The 27634-nt window shown below is 42.0% G+C and overlaps 1 protein-coding gene across 2 annotated transcripts in view; it reads right to left on the bottom strand.

Annotated features, from left to right (window-relative positions):
* Positions 1 to 9543: 9543 nt before the first annotated feature.
* foxo3b (forkhead box O3b) overlaps positions 9544 to 27634 on the bottom strand; it is a 43337-nt gene continuing 25246 nt past the window's right edge. For both annotated transcript variants that reach the window (XM_070849656.1, XM_070849655.1), the window contains exons 3-4: positions 13424 to 14893; positions 9544 to 12959 (exon numbers count right to left, since the gene is read on the bottom strand). In XM_070849656.1, the coding sequence (XP_070705757.1) occupies positions 13454 to 14893 (1440 nt within the window). In that variant the 3' untranslated portion in view covers positions 9544 to 12959; positions 13424 to 13453. The remainder of the gene's footprint in view (positions 12960 to 13423; positions 14894 to 27634) is intronic.

Genomic DNA, 27634 nt, shown 5'->3' on the forward strand with positions numbered 1-27634 from the left:
CCTGCCGTCACCCCTCCCCCAGACCTGATGTCCTTTGTTCCACTGTGAGGATCATCCATCCCTCTTGGGTGATGTGTGCCAGTGAAAAACCACACTGTGGTAGCTGGCCTTCTTCTAGCTTTGCAATAAAACTCTCTCTCTGTTTTTTCCTGCTGTATTTCTCTCTTCACTCAATCCTGTCATGATCTCCCTGTGATTAATGTGGATAGACTTTATTTTCTGTCTGGACTGGCTTGGGTCTTGCATGCACATATACACACAAATAAAACAACAACAAATAACAAAAACAAAATCTTAGAATCAAATATTTGATCAGTTAACAATCTGTTAACATCTCTGAATTAAAGTCGGCTTCAGCAGAAGCACTCATATGCAGAAACAACAAAGCACTGAGGTGGTGCTGATCATTATTTGTGCATGTGCAGGTTCACATATTTGGCTCTTATGCAAAGAGTTCTGCAATCTTGCAGTCTCTAAACGAAGTCAGAGGGCAAAGCCACAAGTTTTACTGTACATGGACATATAAACACACAGATGTACACGTCAAAGCCAGAACACACTCATAAACACATATGCAACACAGATGCGAAAGAGGCCTCCAAGAGAATGGTTTCAGAAATTATTCACTGTCACAAGTATAAACATGCACACACGCAAACACGTGCATGCTGTCACACATGGGACAAAGAGACATGCAAGATAGACATTAACAAAAACACAAGATGCAAATTAAAGTCATCAGAGCTCACTTTCCACATTTGACCAGACTGATTAGAGCCAGGCTGTGTCGGTAAAGTGGTGTGCTGGTCACATGTGGTGTGTTAATGATGAGTATTTAAACCAGTTGGATAGTCTTAGAAATATATTAATGATTAATGAGTAACTACAGTGTTTGACATGTGTCTGATTGGGCGCTGACTTCACCTCCCTATCGGCTCATTCTTTATGGTAGATTAGCTCCTCTTTGTCTCGCCAGCCAACACACCAATACCACTATTACTTAAAGCATGGAGAAAACAGGGGATGGATGGAGGCAGGGAAAGATGGAGAAAGGGAGTAATGAAGCTATGTATGTGCTTTCCCCGGTGGTTTTAATGGTGAGTGCAAGCCATAATTCACTTCAACACGCACACACAGGCACAAAAGAATGCACACTCACATACACACACACACACACACACACAGTCGCCCAAAGCAATACTTCTGACTCTTTGTGTCTTTATTCGTGTCCTGCCCTGCATTTAGGGCAGTGCAGAGAAGATATATGGATGTGTGAAGCACAGTGACCTTGACATTCTGGGTGCATGTGTGTGTGTGTATGTGTGTGTGTGTGTGTGTGTGTGGAGGATGGGGGTGGGTGGGAGCTGTGCACCAATACATCCATCTATGAATCATTATAATAGTGCACCAGTATGTCATTTTTGGAAATAAATCACCAGAGTAACAACAACATTAAATTAATACAGTAAATGACAACAATTTAAAATTGCCAGTCATCATTTTATTACTTAATTTGAAATGTTGTGACTTAATTACTTATTATTGAAAGTAAGAGCAAGAGATTTATATGATCGTGCCATCTTGTTTAAGTGTCACTATCTTTTAAGATACAGTATGTTTCTGAGGTTCATCTTAAATATGGAATGAAACATTTGTGTTCTCCATTTTGTTTCAATTCACGTATATTCAGTTCAGTTTAACATGCCCTATTCAAGTAATTCTACGTGTGCAAGGCCAGATTAACCAGTTAGGGAGCCCTGGTTCAAAATTGGTTACTGGGCACCTGTTGCAGATACCAAGCTTCCATTAAGTATAGTGTAGAGGGTAGATGACATCGGGCGGGAGGTTGGGTACACCCTGGACTGGCTGGACTGGTCGCCATTCAATCACAGGGCCGACACAGAGAGAATGTAAATAATTTGAAAAATGCTATAATCCCATATCAAGCCACATATGGGCTTTTAGGACACTAGTTTTAAAGCATTTAAAGATAGCAGCCATTCCTTGTGTCTTCTGAATGTGTGCATAGCACAGAAGTTATCACACAGCCCTGCGTCTGTCTGTCTGTATATAAATGTACTGAATTTATTCTTTTCTCTGTCAAGGTTGCAGAAAGTTATGGTGCTCAATTCAGCCATTGTAGTCAATGGTGGCTAATCAACAGTAGGAAATGTATTACATTTCTGCCACACACTCAACAGAACAACATGGTTATTAATTAACACACACAGGGTAAGATAACATATTTCCATGTAGGTCAGTGGTGGATGATGCAAGACATGTTCACATACCAGTACTGTATGACACACTCATACACATACACATTTTAATTCTGCTGTTCCATGAAGTGACTTCTCGTGAAGAATCCTCCACCATAAAAAGGCAGCACAGTAGAGTACAGTTTAGTATTTTCAGCCCTATGACCCAGTGCACACACATGTAATGCAGTCACATGCAGCCACATGTTACAGTGGGAGGTAATGCTCTCAACCCAGAGGGTGGTGGGGGATGGGGACATGATCGGGGTTAGTGGGCTTATACAGCAACATGACTGAGAGCAAGCCGAGCATGATGCCCCCTCACGTGGGGATATAACACAGCCTAGGTGTGTGTGTGTGTGTGTGTGTGTGAGGGAGACGTGAACTCTATCTGCTGTCTTGATATAAAAGAGGAGGAGATGAGGGTTGGACAGGTTTTCTGTTTCCTGCACGATTATTCCACCTCATCTCCCTCCCTGCTTCCAGCCCAGCATCATCCTCTCTCTTTCTCTGTGTGGGGCTGTTATTGAGGAAAAGTGGGGTTGACAGTGGAGAAATAAGAGAAAAAAAGATGCTGAGAAAAATATAGGAAAGAGGTGTGAGAATGAATGAAGGGGAGGTGAGAAAAAAGAGCAGGAGGGGGAGCAGAAGCTGAGGAAATGACTGTGAGGGGGAAGAGATTTTAACTAGATTTTCTCCTGTCATATACATGCTTTCATTTTGCATTTGGTTATATTACTAAATAAATCAAGAAATGCTATAAAAGAAAATAGGATTATCATGTGTAACTCAGATTATATCAGAAACCTCTCACAAGTCCAAAACAAATCAATGTGACAAATGAAAAGCATCAATCAAAACAACGATTTCTCCTCTTCTAACAGTTCACTCCTGCACTGCTGGTGCGTGAGGTTATCCAGTTCAATCCCATCAATGGTCAAGCCCCCATCGATTGAAACGGAAAGAGCAAAATCATTTTGAATCCATGGTGATGCTTCACCAAGGTGGATAACAAGAAAAAGCAGGAACATCCATCAGCCTCTACAGCATGTTTTCCCCTAAACATCCTCTTTTCCTTCCAAGTTTCATTCATGCTTCAAAGCCCACATGTGATTTTTTCCCCCCTCACCTTCATATATCAGCGTCCTTCATGTAGGAGTGGAAACTACAGTGGCTGATCCAACAAAACAAGATAAAGAAAAGATGAGAGATGAGGAGAGCAGTGCATTGTATTGCAACAGAGACATCATCCACAATCTTTTCTGTATTTGATGTTACCTTTCATAATCAGGCATGAAAAACACATATAGACCAAAAATATTGCTTTCTTATAGTAGCTTTTCTTATAATAAAGAAAGTTTATGTTAAGTGGTACAATATATTAAAATCAATTTAATTGCTTTAAGATTCGCTGTGTTTTTTGAATGACAAATGCAAAAATACTTCAAATCTTGAAGTGAAAGTTCATACTTTGCCATAGTGATGAACAGGGGTTTGGACTCAAGGGCTACTTACTAGCATTTTCAGAGCTTTTATCTTACGGTCTCAATCTCCGGATGGAGTCTGCTCAGTTGCCACAGAGATGGTCCAGTTGTCTCGTAACATTTCTTTGTTCAAGTCAAGTTCAAGTTTGTGCTTTTTTTTGGATTAAATATATTTTTTATTGAAGCCCTTAAATGTAATGTTTGGAAAGTTAGTTCACTTGAATAGTTTTGATGTTCTATAACTTAAAACCACCACAACAGAACACAAAACATAGAAAACCCACAAGAACGCATAATTAACAAAGTGAGGAGTATACAAGCCCGCAAACTGACCAGACAAACAATCGAAAGAAAGAAAATGACTCAGACTTTTGGTATGGACCGCCAGAAAAGCAATGAACTGGACCAAATTCTATCCAAATCATCAGAGAAACATAAGAGAGTCAGTGAAGATGAAAGACAAGCTGGGGAATGACGCCTCACACCAAAGTGATGCTGCTGTCCTTCTCTACACTGCTGTACATGTTTGACCACAGCAATTCTAATATTTTAGATGTTACCATTTTAAAATATGCCAGTTTCAACACCCTGCCATATGTGACTTTCTTCCTACTAACCTAACCATTTTTCTCACTTCCTCTTCTATCTCTATTTCAGTCATTTCATTGCCTGTAACTTTTCACACCGATACTGTGCATGACATCTTCTCGTTTGTACCTGTGATGTTCCCCCATAGATCCGTGTACTGTAATTCTCAAAGGAAATAGAAGAGAAAGAGCTGTGATTAGGCAGTGATAAACTATTCCTTCATTACAGCATGCAATATGTGTAAATCCATGATGGTGATGCTGATTGTTATTTTGTCTGTTGGAACATGTTCATTTTGTATGTGTGCTTGTGTGTGTATGTGTGTGTGTGTGTGTGTGTGTGTGTGTGTGAATCTGTAATTACAAAATGTCTCTGCAGTGTGAAGTGATCTGTCATCCCACCACAGGCTGTGAGTCTGAGCTATAATCTGCCTTGATGACGCTGATCACAGCCTGTGAATGGAGGTGCTGCGGGACAATGCTCAACCGCTCTGTGCCGGTGTGCCATTACAGAGATGACATCATTCCACTGCAGCACTTAGCGCGCGCATGCACACACACACACACACACACACACACACACACAGAAGTATCATTTACGACTGCTCAGTTCTCAGGTCTCCCCCCCTTGTCTTGGACCCTCGTGTGGCCAGCAGCAATTAGAACGTGTGTTTGTGTGCAGAGCAGGAGTTCAGATAAGGTACAGAGATCAGACGAGAGGCGAGCTATCGAGATTAAGAGAAGCCCTACCACATCCATCAACAGGGCAGTATCAGTGCCGGGGGATGAGAAGCCCACTAATGGCCATATCTCAACAGATCCATCACATCTTCATCTTGTTTACACTTTGAACCCCACACCACATATTGATGACTCACTACTCATTAGCCAGTCAGTGCATTTGTGCATGGCATCGTGTGTCCATTGTGTGTGCATGTGTGTGTGTGTGTGGGTGCTTGGAGAGAAAAGATAGGGATTGACAGTAGGTGGATAGATAAGTGCCTGGCACTGTGTTCACAAACACATTGTGCATGTCACTTATTACTCTTTCTGTGTTTAACTTCATGTCAGGACCAACTTGTCGCCCAACAGGTCCTTATGACTAATATCCCTGGCAGCCAGAAGCCACAGTGACTCCTCACCCTCCAGTCTTTCTGTGTGTCTGCCTTTGTGCTTGTTAACATTGCAAAGTTATTAATGCCCAAGCCTTTAGTTATGGTTCAAACAAAGTTGGCTGGATGGGCTGTCTGACCACATCAAACAGTCAGGTTGATCATACCTATTATAAATGGCTAAGCTCATAGGTGGGGCAAGAAACTGTGAGCGGACTGGGATTAGAAGACAGAATTTAGTCATAGGTCATGGGGTATGAGGGAGGATTTAGGTGGACATATTACAAGATATTATAGTGATTAGTATGGCATGTACTAGCTTTGAGATTCAAATTTAATCTGGTTTTTCTTTCTTTCTTACTGTTGAGGGATGATGTTAGAGAAACACATGACCAATCAAAGGTTAGTAGGCAGGATTTATAGCTTGATACTAACTAAAGTCATGGAAAAAATAGTGACAAAAAAACAGCAGCAAGAGTGGCTGAGATTGATGCAGATGTACTCCAAAATTGACATATTTTGTTGAACAACGTGACAAATGTCAAATGAACCTGGGCAACCATATCCACAGCTTCTATGTCAACTGATAATGTCACTGGCAGGATGGATATATAACTCGATGGTTTGAGCAAGACAAAATCAACGCCGTCCTAAAAAGAAATCAGCGATAACACAACCTCAGGCTGAATGAACAAAGTCAAACAAAAAGTTAGCATAATTATCAGCGTAGGAGATTTCTTCTTTAGGAGAGAAATCAAATGAAAGAACACGGCAGAGATAATAAATTCAAATTCACTTCATATGCTACAGCATATGATATGGTTCACAGCCTCTGTTGTGTGTTTTTGACCTAAACATTGTCTGGCATGCACAACACTTCCATGTGTTGAATACCCACAGAGTTCTTGTCTCCTTGCTTCATGGTTTCAAGGGTGTAGAAGCTTTCGGTGTGAAACAGCTGCAGGCATGTTATGTACATGAAGTGCTGACGCATGATACCACACACCACACACTATGAACACACGTGTGCATAGAACACCACTCCCTCTTAGGTGGAATTACATCCCAGTCTGACTTGTGTTTAAAAGCTGCAGCCCAAAGCCCACACCTGCAGCCCAAAGCCCACACCTGTAACCTAATGCACACATACAACATGTCGCTGTAATGTTAAAATTGTTGTCATATCTGTGTGGAGATATGAGGACGTTGGTGGTATTTACATGCATACCCTCAAACAGCACATTAGCATCGACGGTACCCCCTGTCACTTGTTCACATGATGAACACTGCTCAGTTGATTCAACCATGAGTTGATTTCTGGTGATCTCTGAGTACACAGGATAATTGGTTCCTGTATTAAAACAAAGATGACATTTACAAAATAGGAGCCCACTGACATGGAACAGCGCAGAGGCGAATAATACACCAAAATGTGGGTGGAGATGAAGATGGCAGGCAAAACAAATAGACACAGTCGGTTAGTTATGTGATGACATGAAACCAGCCACGGAAACAACCAGCAGAAACAAGAAACAGACAACAGATTGGTGCTTAGTTTGCTGTGTATAAAATGACATGAGTGTACGGTGTAGGAATGATCTCACTCTGCAAAAGTGAACATTTAACAGCCACATTTAGTTTTCTGTCAATTTAAAGCTAGAAGTAATGCCTATCATCACACATAATTTGGCTCAAAATCACTGAAACTTGAGTCTCAGTGTTGTTTTCCTAAAATAAGTTGGGAAAACACGAAAACACAGACGGGATCAGGAGAGTTTCCAGCCAAGCAATAACCTCAGTGACCTCGTGCAGACTGGTGTGACTGTAGCCAGGCCAGACATGGAGTTGGTCAGGTGACAAGCTGACAGGGAACTGCTATTGAAATGTGGATTTGGTATATCTGTAGATGTGGTGAGCCTTCCCTCTCCATCATAACGTGTGTTTGGGTACTTTGCGAGTTTGCAGTCAAGCCTGAGCTTTGCAAAGACTGTTTTTCTTCCAATTCTTTTATCCCTTCTAAAATGCCTCCTCCTCATGAAAGAAGGCTTGAAGATACCAAGCAAACAGAAAGGACCTTCTGTTTGGTTGAGGTTCTTTTGTATGTTTGAATACAAATGAAAGGGCCACATTGGTAGACCTAAAATACCTGATGCATGTCCTGGGTTTGGCAACAATGACAAACAGTGTGGTTATGACTGTACCATACTGTATATGACAGCACAGCTTGGGTTTAACAAATCACTCAGACTGGTTTTTATTCTGACTGAAAGCAGTGGAGTGCTGTGACTATACGGTACTTTGAAGATTTGTGGGTCTGTAATTGTATGTTCATAATACGGAGCATACCATAAATGTGGGTGGTGGCATAGCCTCTAATTGCACTGAAGATTTTAATGAGCAAATGTATTTTTGCTACTTTGGTGACATAAAACCACCTTGTAAACAGTAGCTAAGAATGATTAGCAGTGCTGTAATACTTCAAATATACTGAAGTCAAAATTGCCCAACCAAACTCTTCACCCCAGGAATGACCAACCTTTGACTGGGCACTGTGTTTTCAAGTTACATTTCTCAATTTTATTTTATAATTTCATATTTTATTTTTAGATTTTATTTTCGTACTTGATGAGCTAAATACTAAATTTCAAAGAATTCACCACGGGGAATGAATATAATCCTAGTGGAGAAATAGTAACCTATTTTCAAATTATTACATTAAAACAACAAACATTCGTTTCAGCCTTAAAAGAAGGACAAAGGGACAAAAATTCCTTCATTAAAACTCATTAAAATTCCAAGAGAAAATACCACAATATGGCATTGATGTTCTAAATGATAGCAGTAGCAGTAGTAGTAGCATTATTTATATAGAAGAGATGAAAAAACTTGAAAGTTACACTCAGAGTTGGGCATCAGCCAAAGTGATACATTACTGTGAAGAAGTTTACACCTTCAACAAGTGAGCTCATTTACAATATGATCATAGTTAGAAGTTGGGAGAGTTTTGTAAAGATGTAAGTTAGAAATATGCAGTGATTTTGTAATCTATCTCTGTTTCACGGTTTGTATTTATTGCTTTGGAGTGCACTCTCAGCCAGCGGGATGGGGTGTTTTAAACATTTGCTAGATATCCTTGCTTTCATGATAGATATAATACTAAAAGGCATTGAAGTCCTCTCATGAGGGATCATCACTTAAGTAATTGATTGGAATTAATTGAATGAGAAGGACAGCTTTCATTTATGCTGTTGAGATCAATACATTGTCTCTAAGAGGACACCAAAGGTATTTAGGCCCCCATAAATGCTGCAGTCTGAGGAATCCTTAAAAAGATTCACAGAAGAAGAGAGAATCTTTCAGGTTCTTAGGGACAAGTCTCCTGTAAACTATGAGAAAGATATATCCATGCGCAGAAACACACACAGCCACACTTAAACTTACATTTTAATCTGGAATAGTCATTTTGTGATAACAAGTTTGATCTCTGTCAGAAGGGGAAAGCGGCCTATTAACTCCTCAAAATGGGGGCAACACGAAGAGTATCAGCAAAGCGTTCTGGCCAGGGTCTGTGTTAATGTTTGGCACAGATGCCTGGGGGAAATTTTAGAAATGCAATGACCCCCATCTTTCACTGTTCCCCCTCTCCCCTCCCCTTTATGTTTCGCAATAACTGAGAAGTACCCAGCCCAGTGGTATCAGAGGGTTGCTGTACGTCTGCTCTCATTTAATGCAGCTTTACACAAAACAAACATTGTGCAAGAGGTCTTCCAGGAACTTGAGAGGAACATGGAGTTGTTTTGCTGTTCGCTCCAGACTGACATGAGAAAGAGATTTATCTCCTGGACGGAGTGTGAGGTTAAATATGTTCAAGCACTCAGACACACACACTGTTTTGGACAACAGTTGGCAAGTTATGTTGTAAATTAGCATTGCATGAAAGGCCGGCAAGAGCTGTAACATTTTCCTTGCTAGGCTGGAAATCCCTCTCATGGCAATATGAGCTGTTAACAGCGGCCCTGTGCTTCCACAGCACTCGTGAAAATTGATGTACTTCTAATACTTTCATATTTTTCAGCAATAAAACAAGACGGGGACACAGAAAGGGTGTGGAGCCTCACCAAGCTTTATTTACATGCGCACCATTTCTTATACAAACTAGATTACAATTCAAAAAGGAATACACAGGAAAAATACCCACTAACATCAAGTCGAGAAGAAGCAAGATTAATAAAGGGCAAAGTTCAAAGGGCAAAGTTCAGAGGGCGTATGTAGGGGGGCTGGCCTGGAGCCTAAACAAGGATGAGGAAGGTTCAAGAGAAGATACTGAAAACGAAATGTCCAAGAGGTGATTAAGGTATCTAGTGGTATGTCTATCCTATTTTTTTGCTTTTCTTGGTTTTAAATTTGCATGTGTTGTGCTGCAGGTGTGTGTATTGGGCACAAGAACAGATAATCTGTGCCTGGATGAAGCGGTTGCACTGAGTGGTTGTGTGGAAGGCCTGCTCCACTATGTCTAAGTGTAAACTATCTCCCCGAAGAGCCAAAACATTTTACAATGAATGTACAAAAAGAAAGGAACACCTTCCTGCGATTGGGATTTGCAGTTTATCGAGGATCAATAACCCCTCTTTAAATAGAAGGAATTACAGGATTCCCTGGATTCACCTTGTCAGTCTTCTTCACAGGAGGTGGAAAGCGCTCCTAATATTCAGTACAGTCAGTGTAGATAAATTCATATGCTTAGCAGTTCAGGTGATGGCTCAGGATTCCCCCGCCAAAAGACGTGAAAATGTTGTGGAAATTTTCGCCATGGTGACATGTTATAGGAAATTCCAGCTCATTGTCAGATGACACTTAAAGCACGTCATAGTTATGACCAAATGCTCAGTGAGAGCACCAGGACGTGAACCTACTGTACTCCACATGGAATAAAACGAGTGTGAAGCTCAGAAACGTCCGTTGAGGAGGCTTTCCTCTGTGTCGATGCACACACACTCGTAATAATAATAAACCCATTATTACAGGAGGATGGTGCAAGTGCTGCTCTGTAAGCCCTGATTTTAGAAATACAGAGTGTGTTTGAATGCTCAAGACACAGGGTTCCTCCCTGTATTACAATTTCTGTCGCAGGACGGCACCATTGGAAGGGTCGAGGGGAGTACAGCTAGGTCATGCACTAAACCTCTGATAGCACAGTACATCATTCTAGCCAACCATGCACACACACTCCTCTGCCTTGGCCGCAAAGTTATAAACACACATCTGTACACTATTATACACAGCGGGGCAAACGCTTCCATACACAACCCCAGTCAGAGAAGGGATACCACGGTCTCCAGATGCTACAACAACGGTGAATTCCACCATTTTCAAAATCTGGTTCAACAATGAAATTTCTGGTAACAGTGTTCCCTCCTACCCGGCGTGTAACATTGTTCATTATTTCTTCAACTTTACCTTTAGAGGTATCACAAAATCCAAGGGTCAAGTACTACATGAGTATATAAGGACATACAGCGAGTATATATGCATTTCACACAGTTCATAATGCATAAATACATACATGCATACAGTCGTCTGTGCTGTATGCACCATGAGGAATAGTGAGGGATTACACATCCTCGTGTGATTAATTCAATAGAAATAAACTCCACAGATAAACACATACACACATACACACACATTAACATGTAGTCAGGAGATACAGGAAGTCACCTGCAGGAGCACCAGGCGTGTCCATGAGGGGGTGTGTGTACGTGTGTCACAAGTCCAACAAGAGGAAAAAAAAAAAAAAGAGCTATGACAGCAAAACCAAAAATAACAGACCGCGTGAAGTCTTAATCCTGACGTTCATCTTCCTTCCTCCTCTTCATCTTGACGGCCCAAAAGTTCACAGGTTACAAGTTCACAAACACAAAGCATTACTGTCTCTATCAAGAAATGTTAAAATACCATTAGAATGTGACTTGATGTTACTTAAATGGGAAGCCTCTCTTTTCCCCCCTGAGTGATTCTATATATGCATAACAAGCCCCACAAGCTCATGACAAGAAAACAGCAGAGCTTAACACAGATCCCTGGTATACTTTTTTTCTATCTATGTGTGTGCAATATATGTGTGTGTGCATGTGTATGTGTGCTGTGATTTGGCTGCCAGCATATCCTACGGTTTGTTTCAAGTAATTTGGCAATATACAGAGATAGCTTATTGTTTTACTCGAGAAACAAATGGCTTCTAGAGGAATGAGCCTAAAACCCCTGCTCCCCTGCCCCCCTCCTCGCCGTCTACAGGTTCAACTACGCCGTGCTACGAGTGGCTGCAGCTTTGGGCTCCTGCAGGTCGTTGGTAAAAACTGGAACAAAACAAACACACAAAATGCACGGCTTGCTCTCAGGGCAGGATTCAACACTGTTTTACATAGCACCTGTTATGGTGTGGAAATGTTCACAACTCTAGGACACAGGTATTCATTTTGGCTACATCATACGCAGTGATAAACGACCTCAACAGAACTCACCAGAAGTTAAGAAATTTAAGAAAAAACTGACAAGATCTTTCCCCCCTGCTTCTTGAACTTTACACTGCCCTGCACTGTACAAATATCCATGACAGAGATTTTCCTCCTCTGGACCTTTTCCATTATTTTACAGTTAGATATACACAAAAGATAACAAATATGTTTTGTAATATTCAGCTAATTGTAATATAACCCTCAGTATGCTGCATTTTAATTTCATCCAAGCAATTTATAAAAACAAAACAGGAAGTGCATGGCATTAAGATGAGAAATCTTAACTTTGAAGGATTCTGTAGTTTTGCAAACTGGGTGTGTAGGTTAGTCTGTTTGTGTGTTTTGCTTGTACTGCATGCGTGGCCACTCAGCGAGTAAGACACTCCATTTCCGTCTTTTCATTTCATCAATACACCAGTTCTTTTTGTACAGAAATGTATGATGCAGAAACAATTATGATAAAACTAAAACAAACACTGAACATTTAAAATTACTAAGTGAGAACAGAGGGACATTTTTTCAACAGAACACATACCAAGAAACCACTGGATCAGATTTACACCACCATCACTTCTTGATTTTTTCACTTTACACTTTAGTCTTTTTTTCATCTTCAACGGGAACAACTGCACCGTGCGCTCCTTCAATCTTCACTTGATATTTAGTCCTTGTATTATGTCTGTAACCCCTTCTAATGAGCAGTGTCTCTTTGATAACAACAGGCCGGGTGTCAAAGGAAAATTGCATAATTCTAAGATTTGTGAGTTTGACATAGCTTTCTTTTTGTTATTGTTGTTGTTTCACAGGAGGCTTTGAGGGCTGATGTGCAGCATCTCTGGAGTCTGTCGGATCGTTCATGGTTCATCAGTGTGGGAGCGAAGGTAAAGCTCTCGAGAGGAAGTCTTCTTTTGTAAACACAGGGTTTGTATTTTACGTTGTGCTGATGGCAGGTTTGGCAAAAAGGATGTTGTGTGTCTGATCTTCTCTCGCACTACACAGTTCAGACCTGAAGAGATAAAGGACATAAGACCATTAAGTCTGAGTATCCACACTGTACTTAAAAGTAAGAAAAAATATTTTCGGTCCAAAGGTCAAACATGTCTACTTGGGATGTGCCGAGTATATTGAGTATGGGCCAAATGTCACCATTCGACTGTAAGAATGTTTTTTGCTATACTCATTTGCAGCAGAAAGTGAATATGCTTAAAGCTACCACTGGTATTCCCTGCATGCATTTGACAATGAATAAATTTTAATGTGAAAGCAGTTCTACACAGACACCTTTAAAATTTTTGCATTTAAAAAACAAATATTTATAAATGGTGTTGGCTGTACCCTTGATTGTAGGTGTCAGAATCGGTGTTAGGGAAGAAATGGTTGGATTAGTTCATCCCTAATTCCTGTCCAAATATACTCACCTTTACTCAGACATGGTTCACACCCATGCACACAATAGTCAAACATACACACCTGCTCTACTTCTTCCTGGACTGACTGATCTCAGCCGGGTACCCAGCTCTGAGTGGTCTGCTTGGTGTTTGTGAAGTTGCCGACTCCGTTCATGTTGGCCAGAGACTCAAAGTTAAAGTCCAGGTCATCTGCGTCCATAAGCTCATTCCTGATGATGGAGTCCATATCACACTCCAGGCTGCTGTTGAACATGTCCAGGTCCAGATCTGTGGGGAAACGGTCCTGGCAGATCCCTCCACTGCTGCCAACTGTTCCATTTAGGAAGATCGAGGTGTCGATCTGCATGGAAGAGGAACCATTTCCTCCCAAGGGTGAAAGCAGGAGCTGCTGCTTGGCATTAGCCAGAGCATTAGCCTCATTGGCTAGGTTCAGGCCTCCATTTGAGGACCTCAAGGAGCTCTGGTTGTGGTTGTTACTCTGAAGTATCTCCACTTGGCTGCCCTGAAGTCCTCCAGTGGTCCCAAAGGTCATTACGGGATCATTACGGAGGATGAGGCCACGGCGGGAGTTCTGGGAAATGATGGCGGCGGCACTGGCCTGCGACATCAGTGGGTCAGACTGGGTCATCATGACGTCGCTGTGGCTGTCAGAATTAAGTAGGTCTTGTAGTGTCTGACTACCAAAGCGGGACAGGCTGATGCTGGAGAAGGAGGTCTGCTTGTTCTCCTGGATGGTCTGCATGGGGGACGGACGCAGAGAGGAGCCCGTCGTGTGGGGGCCAAAGATGGAGTTACTGTAACCATTACCACCACCGTTAGAAGAAGAGTTGGGAGAAGGAGAGGAGGTGGAGGAAGGTGAAACAAGCCCGTTGGGTTTGGACCCAAAATTGAACCCTGAGGAACCATTTGGAGTGGCCTGTCCTGAAACAGATGGCACCAGGTTGATGTTGTCCAGCACATCCATCAGGTCATCTGTGAGTCCGTCATTCAGGTTCATTGTACCTGCTAGGTCTGCCAGACGGGGCAGCTCAGTCGGCACAGACTTCCCGTTGGTTGTGGTGTTGCCAGGAGACAGCGCTCTGCCAGGGCTGGAGTAGAGCATAGGTGACAGAGGAGGCTCGTCATCTGGCACCTCGTCTAGCTCGGGGTTGGCCAGAATGGGTGAGAGGCGACCGCTCAGTGTGCTGGCGTTGGAATTAGTGCGGGAGCGGAAGTCTGTCCAGGCGTCCAGGTCCTCGCTGCTGCGTGACGTTGGGCTTCCAGGCCACTTGGAAAGACCTGAAGGGCTGTCTCCACCGCCTTCGCCAGCTGCAGCGGCTGCAGCCTGCAGGGCGGCCTTCTTCTTGGCAGCACGGCCACGGGCAGACTTGGTGTACTTGTTGCTGTTGTCCATGGAGACTGCACGACGGCGAGGAGCCTTTCCACCCTTCCCTCCCTCTGGGTTAATCATCCACCAAGAACTCTTCCCTGTTCCCTCGTTCTGGACACGGATGAAACGGCTGTGGAGGGAAAGGTTGTGCCGGATGGAGTTCTGCAACAAAGGAGGGAAAGAGAAGAAACTGTGTTGAGTGATAAGAGCCTAAAAATCCTTTTGAAACAATTACCCAAACAAAGACTGTCATCAATATTGATCTGTTGTATTCTTTCTTTCCTTTTACTAGCATTCAATGAATACCTCTCATTAAGTCCAACAACACAGATCCATAAACCACCCACCACTACTGATTCTGCAGCAATGTAAACAGTTGCTCTTGCTGACTAGACACACAAACAAAGCAAAAATCCTATTGTTCCAATTGTTCATCCACTAAATATAAGCAGGAACACATTAACATGCAGCAGCACTTAGCGCTGATGTCTGCATTGTTCCCACTGTAGCTTTTGTGTTGTGGGTATAAAAGAGAAAAAAGAGACAGTGGTCTATAATCAAGCGTCTCCTCGATTATGAATGACACATACAAAGTGCCCCTGTGTTACTTAAGTAGCGCATTCTACGTCAGATCATGTGTGTTTGTGCCTGCCTGTGTGTGAGCCTTGGCTGGGGTATATTGATCAACTCTGAGCTTCTTCCTTGTTCGAGCTCCAGTGGCTCATTGTGGGGGAACTGGTGCACATGACAGCCCCTGCTAATGATCAAGAGTTTTATTCACAACACAGAGATGTATGTACACATTACAAGGCCTAAACTGTGATATAAGGCCCTTGTTTAATCACTTGTTGCCTCACTACTTAGGCTTCGTTCAGCCTGAGTTGTGCTTTGTGTTTAACGCTATTTAGTAAACATCATTATATTAACACAGTCATTGTGACCATACAAGCATGGTGAAGTTAGCATTTAGCTCAAAGCACCTCCCCTAAGTACAGCATCACAAAGTCACCAGCATGGTTGTAGACTCTCAACAATTACCATGCAATTTAAGCACGTGCAAATTGTGTGTGCATAAGTGTTCGAGGTAAGATAGAGAAAGAGAAAAAGAGAGCTTCTTTGCTAGTCCAGTTTTGGATCTTGGATGCCCATAAACTTACTGATAGACTTTCACCCACAGAGCAGCCAGACTGCAGCTTTCTCTGTCCTACAAGAAGAAGAAGGTGTATCCCCTTAAGGCCCAAGGCAATATGCTAACAAATTAGTAAGAGACCACAGTTGTGTTGCAGGCACATTAATTCCAAACTGATTACATATCACACCCTCTGTTGATGTTGTGGAGGCAGCGTATTGGTAATATGTCAGGGTTGTTGAAGTATGGTGGGCAAAAAGATTTCTAAAAAGTAAACTTTTTTTGATACAAATCATTTTTTTGTCTTTTGTCCTATAACCTTGGTCATATTTCAGTTAAACTAATAACTGAAGTGCTGATCCCAGGGGTGAAAAGTAATAGTCAGAGAACAAGACAGCATTGGAAACAGGATCTGAGGGAATCATTAGTGGGCCAACAGGGAGTTTAGATTAATGTCACAAAGTTGGATTCTGTTTAAACCACAAGAAAAGAGACAAATGTCAGGAAACCATTCTATTTACTATTTCATAGGTTACACGACAGCACTAAGAGTAGAGCACTTAAGTTTTATTGTTGCGTGTAAATTATAAAGGATTCAAGCTTCATTCATGTTTATACTGTAAAAATGTCATTCCAACTTAGCTACTACTCCTCTTCACTAACTGATTAATGTGGGTTAAATGAATGATTGTAAGATGTAGGCTCTGGTTTTGCAGCTATTTGAGACTCAAAATTCCAATTTTACTTACAGTTTGACTTACAGTCCTGCGTGTGGACAATCCATATTTTATACAGATGCATTTATAAACATGCAAATACATTGAGTCGTGTTCTTAAATATCAACTCACAGTATTAGGACATAACTATAAACCTTCATGAAATTTGAGGAAATGAGCATATGCAATAATAACCTTTTTGACTTTTGTCTTGTTACTCTTTCTTCTTGTTGTTTTTCCTGCTCATTTTGTGCCCCACAATCCACTGAAGGCTTTGTTGAATTCATTACTTTGCCTCAGTCTCCTTGTCTTTCCATACCCCCTTCCTCTTCCGCCCTTTCTGTTGTTTCACAAACACATAGCTCTTATGGGCCCTGGGGGACTCAGGGGCTATGCTATATCCTCCCATATAAACAACCCAACCGCCATGCACAACATGCACGCATTTTTCCCCTCTCTGTTTTCCTCTTATGTATATTTTTACTCCCTAAAACAGAACAGATTTCTTGGTTCCAAACGGGTTGGGCCAAAACTTTCGAGTTTTTGTGGGAATCACAATATTGTTTTCCATGAAGCAGCCCCGTCTTTCCTGGGCAACAGTTTACAGACAATTTGGTCTGGATTGTTTTTCTGGTCAAAGGCAGTTCAATCAGAGAGGAGAAGGAGTAGGCTTAAGTTACTGTTCTGAATGCTACATTGGCAGAGTTAGAAAGTTTGATCTCTGGAGCCAAACTGAACCTGTGACCCTATGCGGCTCTGTGTGTGTGCGTGTGCGTGCGTGCGCGCGCGCGCGTGTGTGTGTATTTGACTGTGTGTTTGTGGTAGTTATATGGAAATGCCCAATTTTGCATTTGCAGGTTCTAGAGTGTTTTTCAATTGTAAATACAAAGTCTCTGAAGGACTGTGTGCTTTTTGTGACCACTGCTGTGCATTAACAAATCCATGAAAAGTTGCATTTAGCTATGAATGGTGTGTGCATGTGATTGCAAATTTCCCAAGTGTATGTGTGTGTGTGTGTGCTCTGTGCAATGAGGTAAGATGAGAAGAGATACCAGCGAGACCAGTGTTTATCCTGTGCCAGCATCTCTCGAGGCATGACGTAATGCTGCTTTATTACAGAACATTTTACAAACACACACACACACACACACACACGCTAAATGTTTCCAGCTGCCATGAAGATGTAAATAATGGCAAATGATAGACTTTGTAAAGGAAAAGGAGAACTTTTGGAGGGATGAATGGGAGCAGAATGAATGGAATGTGAGTTTCCTTCTCCTGCTGCTGTAAACATTTACCTGCCAGCAGCTGACACTTCATCAATCCTTCTCTCTCGCTTCATCCCACACTACCTTTATCCCTGCACCTCCCCACTGCCTCCTCCAAAACGTAGCCACTTGTTTAATGTTTCTCTTTTCCATGCCACTGCTTGTATCCTTCAAATGTCAGGTGAGATATTTCTAACTCCACGTGATGGAACAGCAATAAAAGGAAACAGGACATCTGCAACCAAAGCACGGACCATGATAAAAAGAAGAAAAAACCTGGGTGCCCAGTGGAAATGTGTGAGTTAGGGTGAGAGAGAGGGTGAGAATATGATGATTGCATGATGAAAGGAAGACAAATGTGTTGCCATGTATCAGTATTATGTGTGATGTATGTGTGTACCATATAGTAGTAGTACATCCTCCCACATAGTCCTCCTCACAAACCCTGTACTGATCATCCCTGTTATTCTGTATAAGATTTCCAAGACATATTTTCAAATGTCATTTTTCAAAGCTTTGAGCATCACAAACAAAATTTCATTTGACTCCGTTTTATTGGGATGGAGCAGAAGTCTCAGTTGCGGACATCTTGGCAAATAAAACTCACACTATCTGCATGGCTGATACACTCGTGGCTCTGTAACTGGAAAATATGTTGTTTTATCATTGTAGTGGACTGACCTTTTAGCCACATGCGTTTTTGACATTTTCTTTGCTTCACATTTCACGTAGACATTCAGTCTCTCCTTCAGACCTCAACGTCTCTTTTCTGACTGCCATGACTCTTACCATATTTAATTATACAACCAATCTTATGATTTAACTTCATTAAACTGCTCTTAAATCACACTTCAGTTTGAAAACAGCCTTCATACTCCACCAAACATTACTGAACTCTGGGGTGAAATGGCTTTGTGTGTACAAAATACTAGAAAAATCTTCATAATACACAGGTTCCTCCTTTTGTGTAATCTAAAACTCCCCTTCATAACTGAAATAGATGTAACAGCTGAAATCAATATGGCATTACGGCTCTTTCTTGCAATCCTCCGTTCTATTTCTTTTAGTCGTGTGCTTTTATTTCAAAATGTGAAACATTTTGAGGCAGCGGCATAAACATGACTAATTCAGGTTCTGTTATTTGCAGAATGTATGCCGTCTATGGGTTTGTTTGTGTTCATGGCACATTGTTGTGTGAGTGGGATACTGTATGCTTACTACTGTACAGCTCCTCTGGGGTATTCCCACAGTCCATTAATAAAAGCAGCTCACTGAGACAGCGGCGCTGATTCATAACTCCTACTATGTAGCCACAAGAGCTAAATAACACACATACACACACGCATACTGTACACTAACACAGCTCGCAGCAGCAACCTTCCGAGGGATAATGACGTTGTTAACACCGCCTGGCTAATTTTAGGGATTTTTTTTGGATTACTCTTTCTCTCTCGACCTAATTTTCCCCTTCATTTTTCTGTTGTATAGCCTGCTCATTCTTCCTCATATGAGCGTTATCTCTGTAAGACAGGGGCCAGATGTGTTCATTTAGCTGTCTAAGGCAGACAAGTAGGTTAGTGAGCTGAATGGCATTTTTCTCTAAGAAATGTCTTTACTGTGAAGGAATAATTTGACATTTCTTGCTGAGGGTTGATTAAGACTGGTACCACTTCCACGTCTTTATGTTAAAAATGAAGCCACAGCCAGCAGCCGGTTAGCTTAGTTTAGCATTAAGACTAGCTGGTTGTCTGGAAACCTCACGATAACAACAAGACCATTATTGTTTATCTATCTATTGTTTCCAGTTTCTGTGCTAAACTAAGCTAACTTGCCGCTAGCTGTATACAGTATGGAGTATACTGATCTTCTATTCTAGCAATCTGCAAGAAAGCAAATAAATGTATTTCCCAAAATGTCAAACTATACCTTTAACTAAAGGAGATCACCATGAAAACCTGCTTTGGGGCAGGTTGTCCCATTCTGAGTATTTATAACTAATCTCTGGTAGCCTGTCGACTGTAGTTTTTAAGAATGAGTAAAATTTATTTACTAAGTATTGAACTGGTTCAGCTGAGCCTCTCACACCAACCGAAGGAAACATGCGGTGACTTCTTTAGAGACTTGGGGGACACATTTTGTTTGAATGAAAGGTCTGATCCCTGTATCATAATAAACATTTTCATTAAGTTTTCCTCTAGTAATCCACTCTGCAACTGAAAGAAAGCTGGAGGTGTTTTCTCTGCTGTAATATTTTAACTTTAAACTTTAAAAAAGGGACTACTATGATAGTGGTAGACTTGTTCGTTGCTTATTATTTTCTGACTCTTACTGTTTTCTGTGACTTGTCTGACATCATAAACTCCACCTTAGCTAGTCTACAAAACACGGGGTCAACAGAGTCAACTGTTCTGAGACCGGTTAGCCAGGTTCAACAGTGTTACATCTTTTGAAGCAAACCAACTCAAAGACAGTCTGATGAAGCTGAACTTGCTTTGTGAGACAGGCCCCAGCTGTGTGTGAGTGTGTGTGTGCGTGTGCACCAGCTGCAGCCAGAGCTCAGGAACACAGAGGCCTTTTTGTCCGTCAGCAACATGTGGGAACAATTAATCACTGTCAGCAACCACGCTAGGAATCTCTTTCTCTTCTTTCTCATTATTCTGATCTTTAAAGGTGCGTAGGTGGGGACTCATATATTTGCATTTATGTAAATCTGAATGGAGAAGGCATATGTCCATTGGAAATTTTAAGGAGGTTTTAAGCCTACTGTAAGGGAATTAGATGAATTTATTTCACTGATGTATGTTCTAAGTGTATAGAAATTAATACGCCAGACCCTGAGGTAACTCAGAAAGCAGGTTCCTCTGATTGGTACAGAGGATTGTAAGACTGCTTTCTAATTGGTTGTAGCTGTCCTAGCTCCCGCAGTGGTGATTGGTGGAGTGAAATTGGTTTGCGTAGCCAGGCAGTACAGAAAAGGGAGGGTCTGCATGGTATTGCAAGTGTATTTCATCACCCAGCTACAGCACATATCTGCACTCCAATGTATGAGCTGGGTCAGTTTCACTTTGCCAGGTGCCTGTGCTCTGTGTGTGCCGAGAGACACATTTTACTGGCCAGCCCAACCCAGACACAACCTTCCCTGCCTTCAGCTGTAAGGAAATGCAGAGAGAAACACCCCCCCCCACACACACACACACACACACACACACACACACACACACACACACACACACACACACACACACATACACTCACAGCTTCATTTACTGTGCTACAGGGAAGTGTTGGGTCAGAGGGTTAGAGTGTCACAGAGCCTGGAGACAACACTGTGTCAAAGGTCAAAGTCTTTTAGGGTTGCAGCTCTCATCTCATACATGTTAGTCCCACCCCCTCGACCCTGCCACCACTGCAGTGATTGGACCAACTCTGTGACCTGAGCCTCACACCTCTGGTGTACTTAACCACCCACTGGCATATTGTGTATGTGTGTGTGAGTCCTGGCCAAACATAACCGCACTTTATCAGCCATTATGTAAACCAGCACTAATCTGAGTCTAATGTCAACAGTGACCGCTGCTGGGTCAAGCGAACAACTTGCGCAACGTTAGTTACCATTTAAGATGAAGGATTGACAATGGGCTGTGGTTAGAATAATGCATGTCTTGCTCTGAAGTGTTCTTTCTTTAGAGAAAGCAAACAAAATTAACTTTGTGCAAACAGACGTCAGGTTGCATCTTGGCAAATGAACACCAGATAAATGACAACTATAAAATGTCATAAAACCAAACAGACAAAGGAGATCATTATTTTTTTGAAAAGAAAGACAGAAAGAAAGAAAGCCTGGCTAACTCAAGTACAGGTATGTTTATTAATATGCAAGAAACAAACAAGAGCCTCGGCCTAAGACTTCTGGCACAAATAAAAGTCATATTTGTTATTTATATTTGGGTATTTATTAAAGTGCAACTCTTACTTGTAAAACAGTGAATGACACAAACCAGAGCCTACAATATTTATTGGGCTTTATCTTTTACACTCTTTTATAGACTTCACTAGTCAATTACTACTAGTACTAGTTAATAGTACAAAATGCACTGTGCACATGAAGATGTGTAACTACTGTGTAACTGGAAAAATCAGCTTATGAAGTGCAAAAATCAAACACACACCTCTGGAGAGGGACTTTTGCCGTCATTGTGATGTTGCCCTCAAAGGTTGTGACACAAATTGTGGCAGCAGGTGTGCCTGTATGTAAAACATACATGCATGCAGCTGTGTAAAGCCTTGATCAAACTCTAGGATGGATGGAGGCACTTCTATACATAGTGCAATCAGGGGTATGCATACACAGGCGTGCTCTGCACGTGTACCAGAAAACTGGAGTTTGAGTTGCACGCAGACTGGGGCAGATGAGAAGATTTGCCATGCGGACTCTCACAACCACGGAGACCCTGAATTGGCCTTTAGTTGTAGAGGAGAGCAGTGAAAGTGTAGCGAGGTGGTGTGGGGTAGAGGCGTAGACGACATGCAGGTCTTTGACACGTATAAGGTATAAATAAACAGCCCGGCTGGTCTGCGCTAACACTGCAGAGAGAGGACGGTTATTTATACTGTGACCCTACACGAGCACACAAACCCATGCGCACTCACAAAAACAGACACACACACACTGGGTCCAGGTTCCAGCTGCCCTGAGCTCTGGACTGCAGACAGAACATTCCATTCTTTTCAATCATATGTGCGTTTCCCGGCCAGCGGCTGGGTGTCTCTCTCAGCCTGTGTGTATTTAAGTTGTATTCGTGTGTGTGTGTGTGTGTGTGTGTGTACACTGGACGAGGATCTTTGAGCTTGGCAGAAAGAATACACCTCATTCTGCTTATATTTCTATTCTTACTCCCCCTCTGGTCCTCTTTTTGCGACTAGATTAAGGTCTTCATACTGACACACACACACACACACCTCAAATTAATTCAGTTCATTTTATGTCATGAAAAGGGCCTATCCAATCTGTGATACCTTATAAAGACTGACAAATCCATCACTATGGTGTGAACAGCAGTATCAAGCTCCTTGTAGAATTAAAATGCAGTTAAAGTGAACACGCACGCACGCACACACAGACTGCTTTCCATGAGTTGTGACCTTGTTAAATCACAAAAACACTCTCTTGTCATCGCCGAGACCTCACTACTGCAATGTCAGTCTCTCTCTCTTTCTCTCTTGCTATCTTTCCCATCTGTCTCCCTCTCTTCTCTCTCTCTTTGCCTGCATCTAGTGTGTCCCGTGTTGTGTAAGGCCACATGCTCAAAGAACTACTTGTTTACTTGTACATTTCCTCCAATCAGTTGGCGTGAGGTGGGAGAGTTGGGTGACCCATCCCACCTCAAACAGCCAATGAGTGCGGGCCGGTGGAGAGGCACGGTCAGTCATGTTACTCTAGTATGGCCTCATTGGGTCACTGTGTTTTGATCAGCTCTGGAAGGTCACCTCAGTTCCTATGGAGCATTGGCTCGTGGTCATAGTGGAAAGTTAAGCGCACACACACACACACACACACACACACACACACACACACACACAAGCTGGAAGGAGAAATAAAGATATGAAAAGCAAGGAGCAGCAGGGAAATCTATCACTACATATTTTCATGATTTGGATGCTGAAAAAAAACAACAAAACAAATGTAATTGCTGTCATCCATGCAAAAAAAAAAAAAACTACACATGCAGTCAGAATACATTCACAAACACACCGTTCATTACAGCTCTGTGTGGGACGTGTACACTTTGCTTCGGGACAACACAGGACATCCCTGCTGGGCTTTATCAACCCGAGTTCCAGGACACGGCGTCCTTAAGCTACGGAGCAACTGTGCCTGCCAAGAACACATACACACATACACACACACACACACACGAGTACACTGACGGACAACAGAAACATCTCAGCACAGACAAAGACGACTTATTCAGACAGAAGGAGAAACAGGCTTACAAAAGAGTAAGGAGGCAGTGAGGAAAAGAATTGAATATGTCCAAACACAGCAACAATTTGTTCTCATATTTGTGTGTCTTGTTTTTTTGGGCTGTACCAAACCTTAATACTGCACATGCAGATAAGCTCACACACTCGAGTGGGTGAGATGACTCAAATCTTCCATCAGTTTAACTAATGGTGCTGTGTCTTTCGTAATCAAGCAAATTAATACCTGGCAAATGAATGTACTTCGTGACATTGATCCTCTAAAATCCTGTAAATATGCAACATTGCCCACAATGACCTACACTGTAATTGGATTAAAAAAGGATGAACAAGGGACTGCTTTATTACACTCCCTGAATATGCTGTGTTTACACTGTAATAAAGGTTTCTCCCACATTTTCAATATTATTTCCTGCTGGTACAGCCAGAGATGTTAAAATGATTGTTAAATTGGTATAAATGTTAATGTAAAACTTCTACTGGCAGAGAAGTCTCTATTGTTTCATAGTGCTGTATATATCATTATAATATCCAACCCTTCTTGCACATCATTCATAAACTCCATCTGTTATGAAAATTAAAAATACACTCAAGGCTTTACTGATGATAACTATAAACCATCTGCCAGTCAATGAATACAACCAGAGGGAACATGCTCTTAATATATTTGGTGATGAACTGCTGGTGCATTTGAAATAATTTATCTGCTGTGTGAAATGAATGTTGTTTGGGTTTGGCCGAGGGGTTGGGTTGACAGATCCTGTGTCCCGGCTTTACGACGATGCCGAGGTGACTCTCAGCCTGCCCTTTTTAAGAACTTGAACTATTTCAACATCTGACGTCTAAAAATACAGAAGGACCACAGGGCAAGTCTGCTAGCGACGATTATCTTATTTATCCTGGCGTGTGAGCGTGCTGATGACAGATGCAGTCTAATACACACAAAAACACACACTGAGATCGAAGGCTCATGGTGTGGCGGTACACGAGTATATAGAAACAAGGGTGATACGACAGGAGAGGCCTGCCACCAAATGATACCACTGGTATGCATTACAGAGCTTTTCTGTGTGAACAGGTGATTAATGACACCTTCAAAGTGATTGTGTATGTGCGTGAGAGAGATTGAGGGAGACAGAGCTGGATGAAGTGTATGGGGGGAGGACAGAGAGATAGAGAAAAAGAGGGCACCCTTAGTATTAAGACTAGCAGGGTGTCTACATGATTAATTACATCTCTGCGCGATACGAGCAGCACCGAGTACTGGAGGGATGGAGGGAGAAGTGGGGGAAGGGCAGAATCATTCATAATTATCAGGAAAGGGAATGTTGCTATTCCTGTGGGAAGATGTGGTGCGGGCGACAAGGAATCCCTTGGGAAACGAGCCTGCTACCGACACCTCAACCCACAGACCTGTTTCAAGGGCAATGGATTAGAGAAGCGGGAGGATTTATTTTTAGGATTCAGGGCTTGAAAGTAAAAGTCCTGGTCATTTTCCGCAAAGGCAATGTCAACTGAATGGCAACTGGGAGTACTTCCAAGGCTTGAAAGGGACATGCAAAAGACATGTGGGCCTTCACTAAAGCAAGTTACCCACACTGATGTAGGTACCTGGTTAGCTGTGTTGGAAGAAGACATTCTTACCCCCACTCTGATTTGTTAACTGTTTCTTCAATTTGAAGAGTTGGGAGCCTGGCTAGAGTCACCTGTTTGATTAATATGCTTTTCTTCTTCAATTTTGGATCAACAACATAAAATTTATGTGGACTTTTATTTTGCATCCTGGCATTTTCTCCATAGCAACAGCCACTGAAGCTCACGGGTTCTGTAGTAGTGTACTCGAGTTGATGTACTGATGTACTGTAGTTGTAATTATTGTGCCTAATTGATTTCCAAAACATAATCCGCCACCACTCTCTAATAGAGTACAATTTTAAATGGTGTGTGTTTCTATGTGGAGAAAAGTTGAGGATATCATTAAAGGGAAACTTTCACAGGTTAGTTTCTCACTTCGCTACTCTATGGAAGAGAAGCAGAAGGGAAAATCATTTCAACAGTGGAGGTACAAGCAGCAGAAAGAGAGAGGACCGGGGGAAGATGAGTTAAGGGACAGAGGGAGGAAGTGAGGGAGGGGAGGGCGACATGCTGTTTTTATGTGCGTAGCTTGGGTGAGGGGTTGACTGAGGTTTATTGCCTCCCTTAACACGACTCTGCCCTGTGTGCGTACTTGTATTTCCACTGAGGGCCAGCTTAAGTTCAGTTCTGATACAGGTACCACAATCAATCAATTAGAAAGCAGAACTGCAACGGGACAAGTATACCATCCCTCTGTAACCGAGAATGTGGATTCTTCTTAGAGGCCCAAATTAATTTATAGAATCTAGTCACTGTCTGTAAATCTTCTGCACACACAGGAAATGGCAAATCTATGTCTTCCTGACCGTTACCTCGATTCAGATCACAACTGTCTGCTTTACTGATTTTTCTCTGGTCTTTTATTTCTACTTTTTACTGTGAAAATCATAAATCTATAAATCACAATCTGAAAAGGAAAACTTCAAACTATTTCTCACAATTCTATCTAACCTGGAAGAAGGGGTCAAAAATTGCTAAATTTACACAAACCAAAAAGGTCATGAACCTCTGCCTTACATACTGTAATCTCTATTGAGTCAAACTTAGAAGATTGCCTTCTTCTGACCTTGCAGCAGATGTTTTAATATTAGGTATGATGTCATGATTATTGCAAGAAAGGGAAAAATGTCCTTAAAGTTGTGTAACACAAACATGCGCATGTCTCCTGCAGTATACAGTGCCTTTTCCCTGCCACCTCCGCTCATGCATTGGATAAAAACCACACAGCCCCAACTTAAAAATGAGACAACATGCAGTATTTTCTCTTTTTCTTATTTGTGTTCAAACGTTCATTTGCTTTTCGTTTTTTAAGTGTATTCACTAAAATCTTGCAAGCTGAATGTAAAAAAAAATGCACACACACAAACACACAGACACTGAAAAACACACACCTTTGCTGCTGACTTTTCCTCTGTGCATTCCACTGTGTCCACATGTCATTTCTCATTACACTTGTCTGCTTGATCTACCTGTGCTCTGGTGTGTGCGTGTGTGACACTGAGGTGTGACGTCTCTTTGACCCAGTGTTTCCACAACACAGCCTGCATGATGCCTCCAGGCTTTATCCAGGTCACACCCACAGGAGTTAGTTTGGCTCAAAGACGGGTTTGACTCATTTTCTATCTGTTCACGTACGCAGCTTCGTGACCGCTCAAACCTTCAATTAACTCCACTGAAGGTGAGCTATGATCTCATTGAGGCAGATTATGGCGATAATAGCATTACGCATAATCATACTGGCTAAATAAACAGTTGGCTACAAATCTAGCTTGAGCTCGACTGTTTGGGACCCGTGACATGCCATTTCTTATTTGTAATGTGTGTATTCATGTGTGTGTGTGTGTTGCGTGTTGTGTATGGTTTGAGTTTTGGTGCAGTGGAGGAGTTCACATCTGGTCTGGATTAGTGTCGGGGCCCCGCTGGTGTTCATGGGGCTCTTCGCTCTAATGGTGCTAAAAACAGATACAGTACACATCACGCACTCACACACACACACACACACACACACACACACCAGACCACAGGCCACTGATTCTTACCGTATGTTTCAGCATGACACAAACTTAAAGGATAATTCTTGTTGATGACAACTTGGGTTATATTCTCTTAGTTTCGGCCATCATTCTGAGCTGTAACAGTAACACGGCACTCACCGGGTTATTTTCTCTGTTC

The sequence above is a fragment of the Pempheris klunzingeri genome, chromosome 18 (genome assembly GCF_042242105.1).
Source record: "Pempheris klunzingeri isolate RE-2024b chromosome 18, fPemKlu1.hap1, whole genome shotgun sequence".
NCBI lineage: Eukaryota > Metazoa > Chordata > Actinopteri > Acropomatiformes > Pempheridae > Pempheris > Pempheris klunzingeri.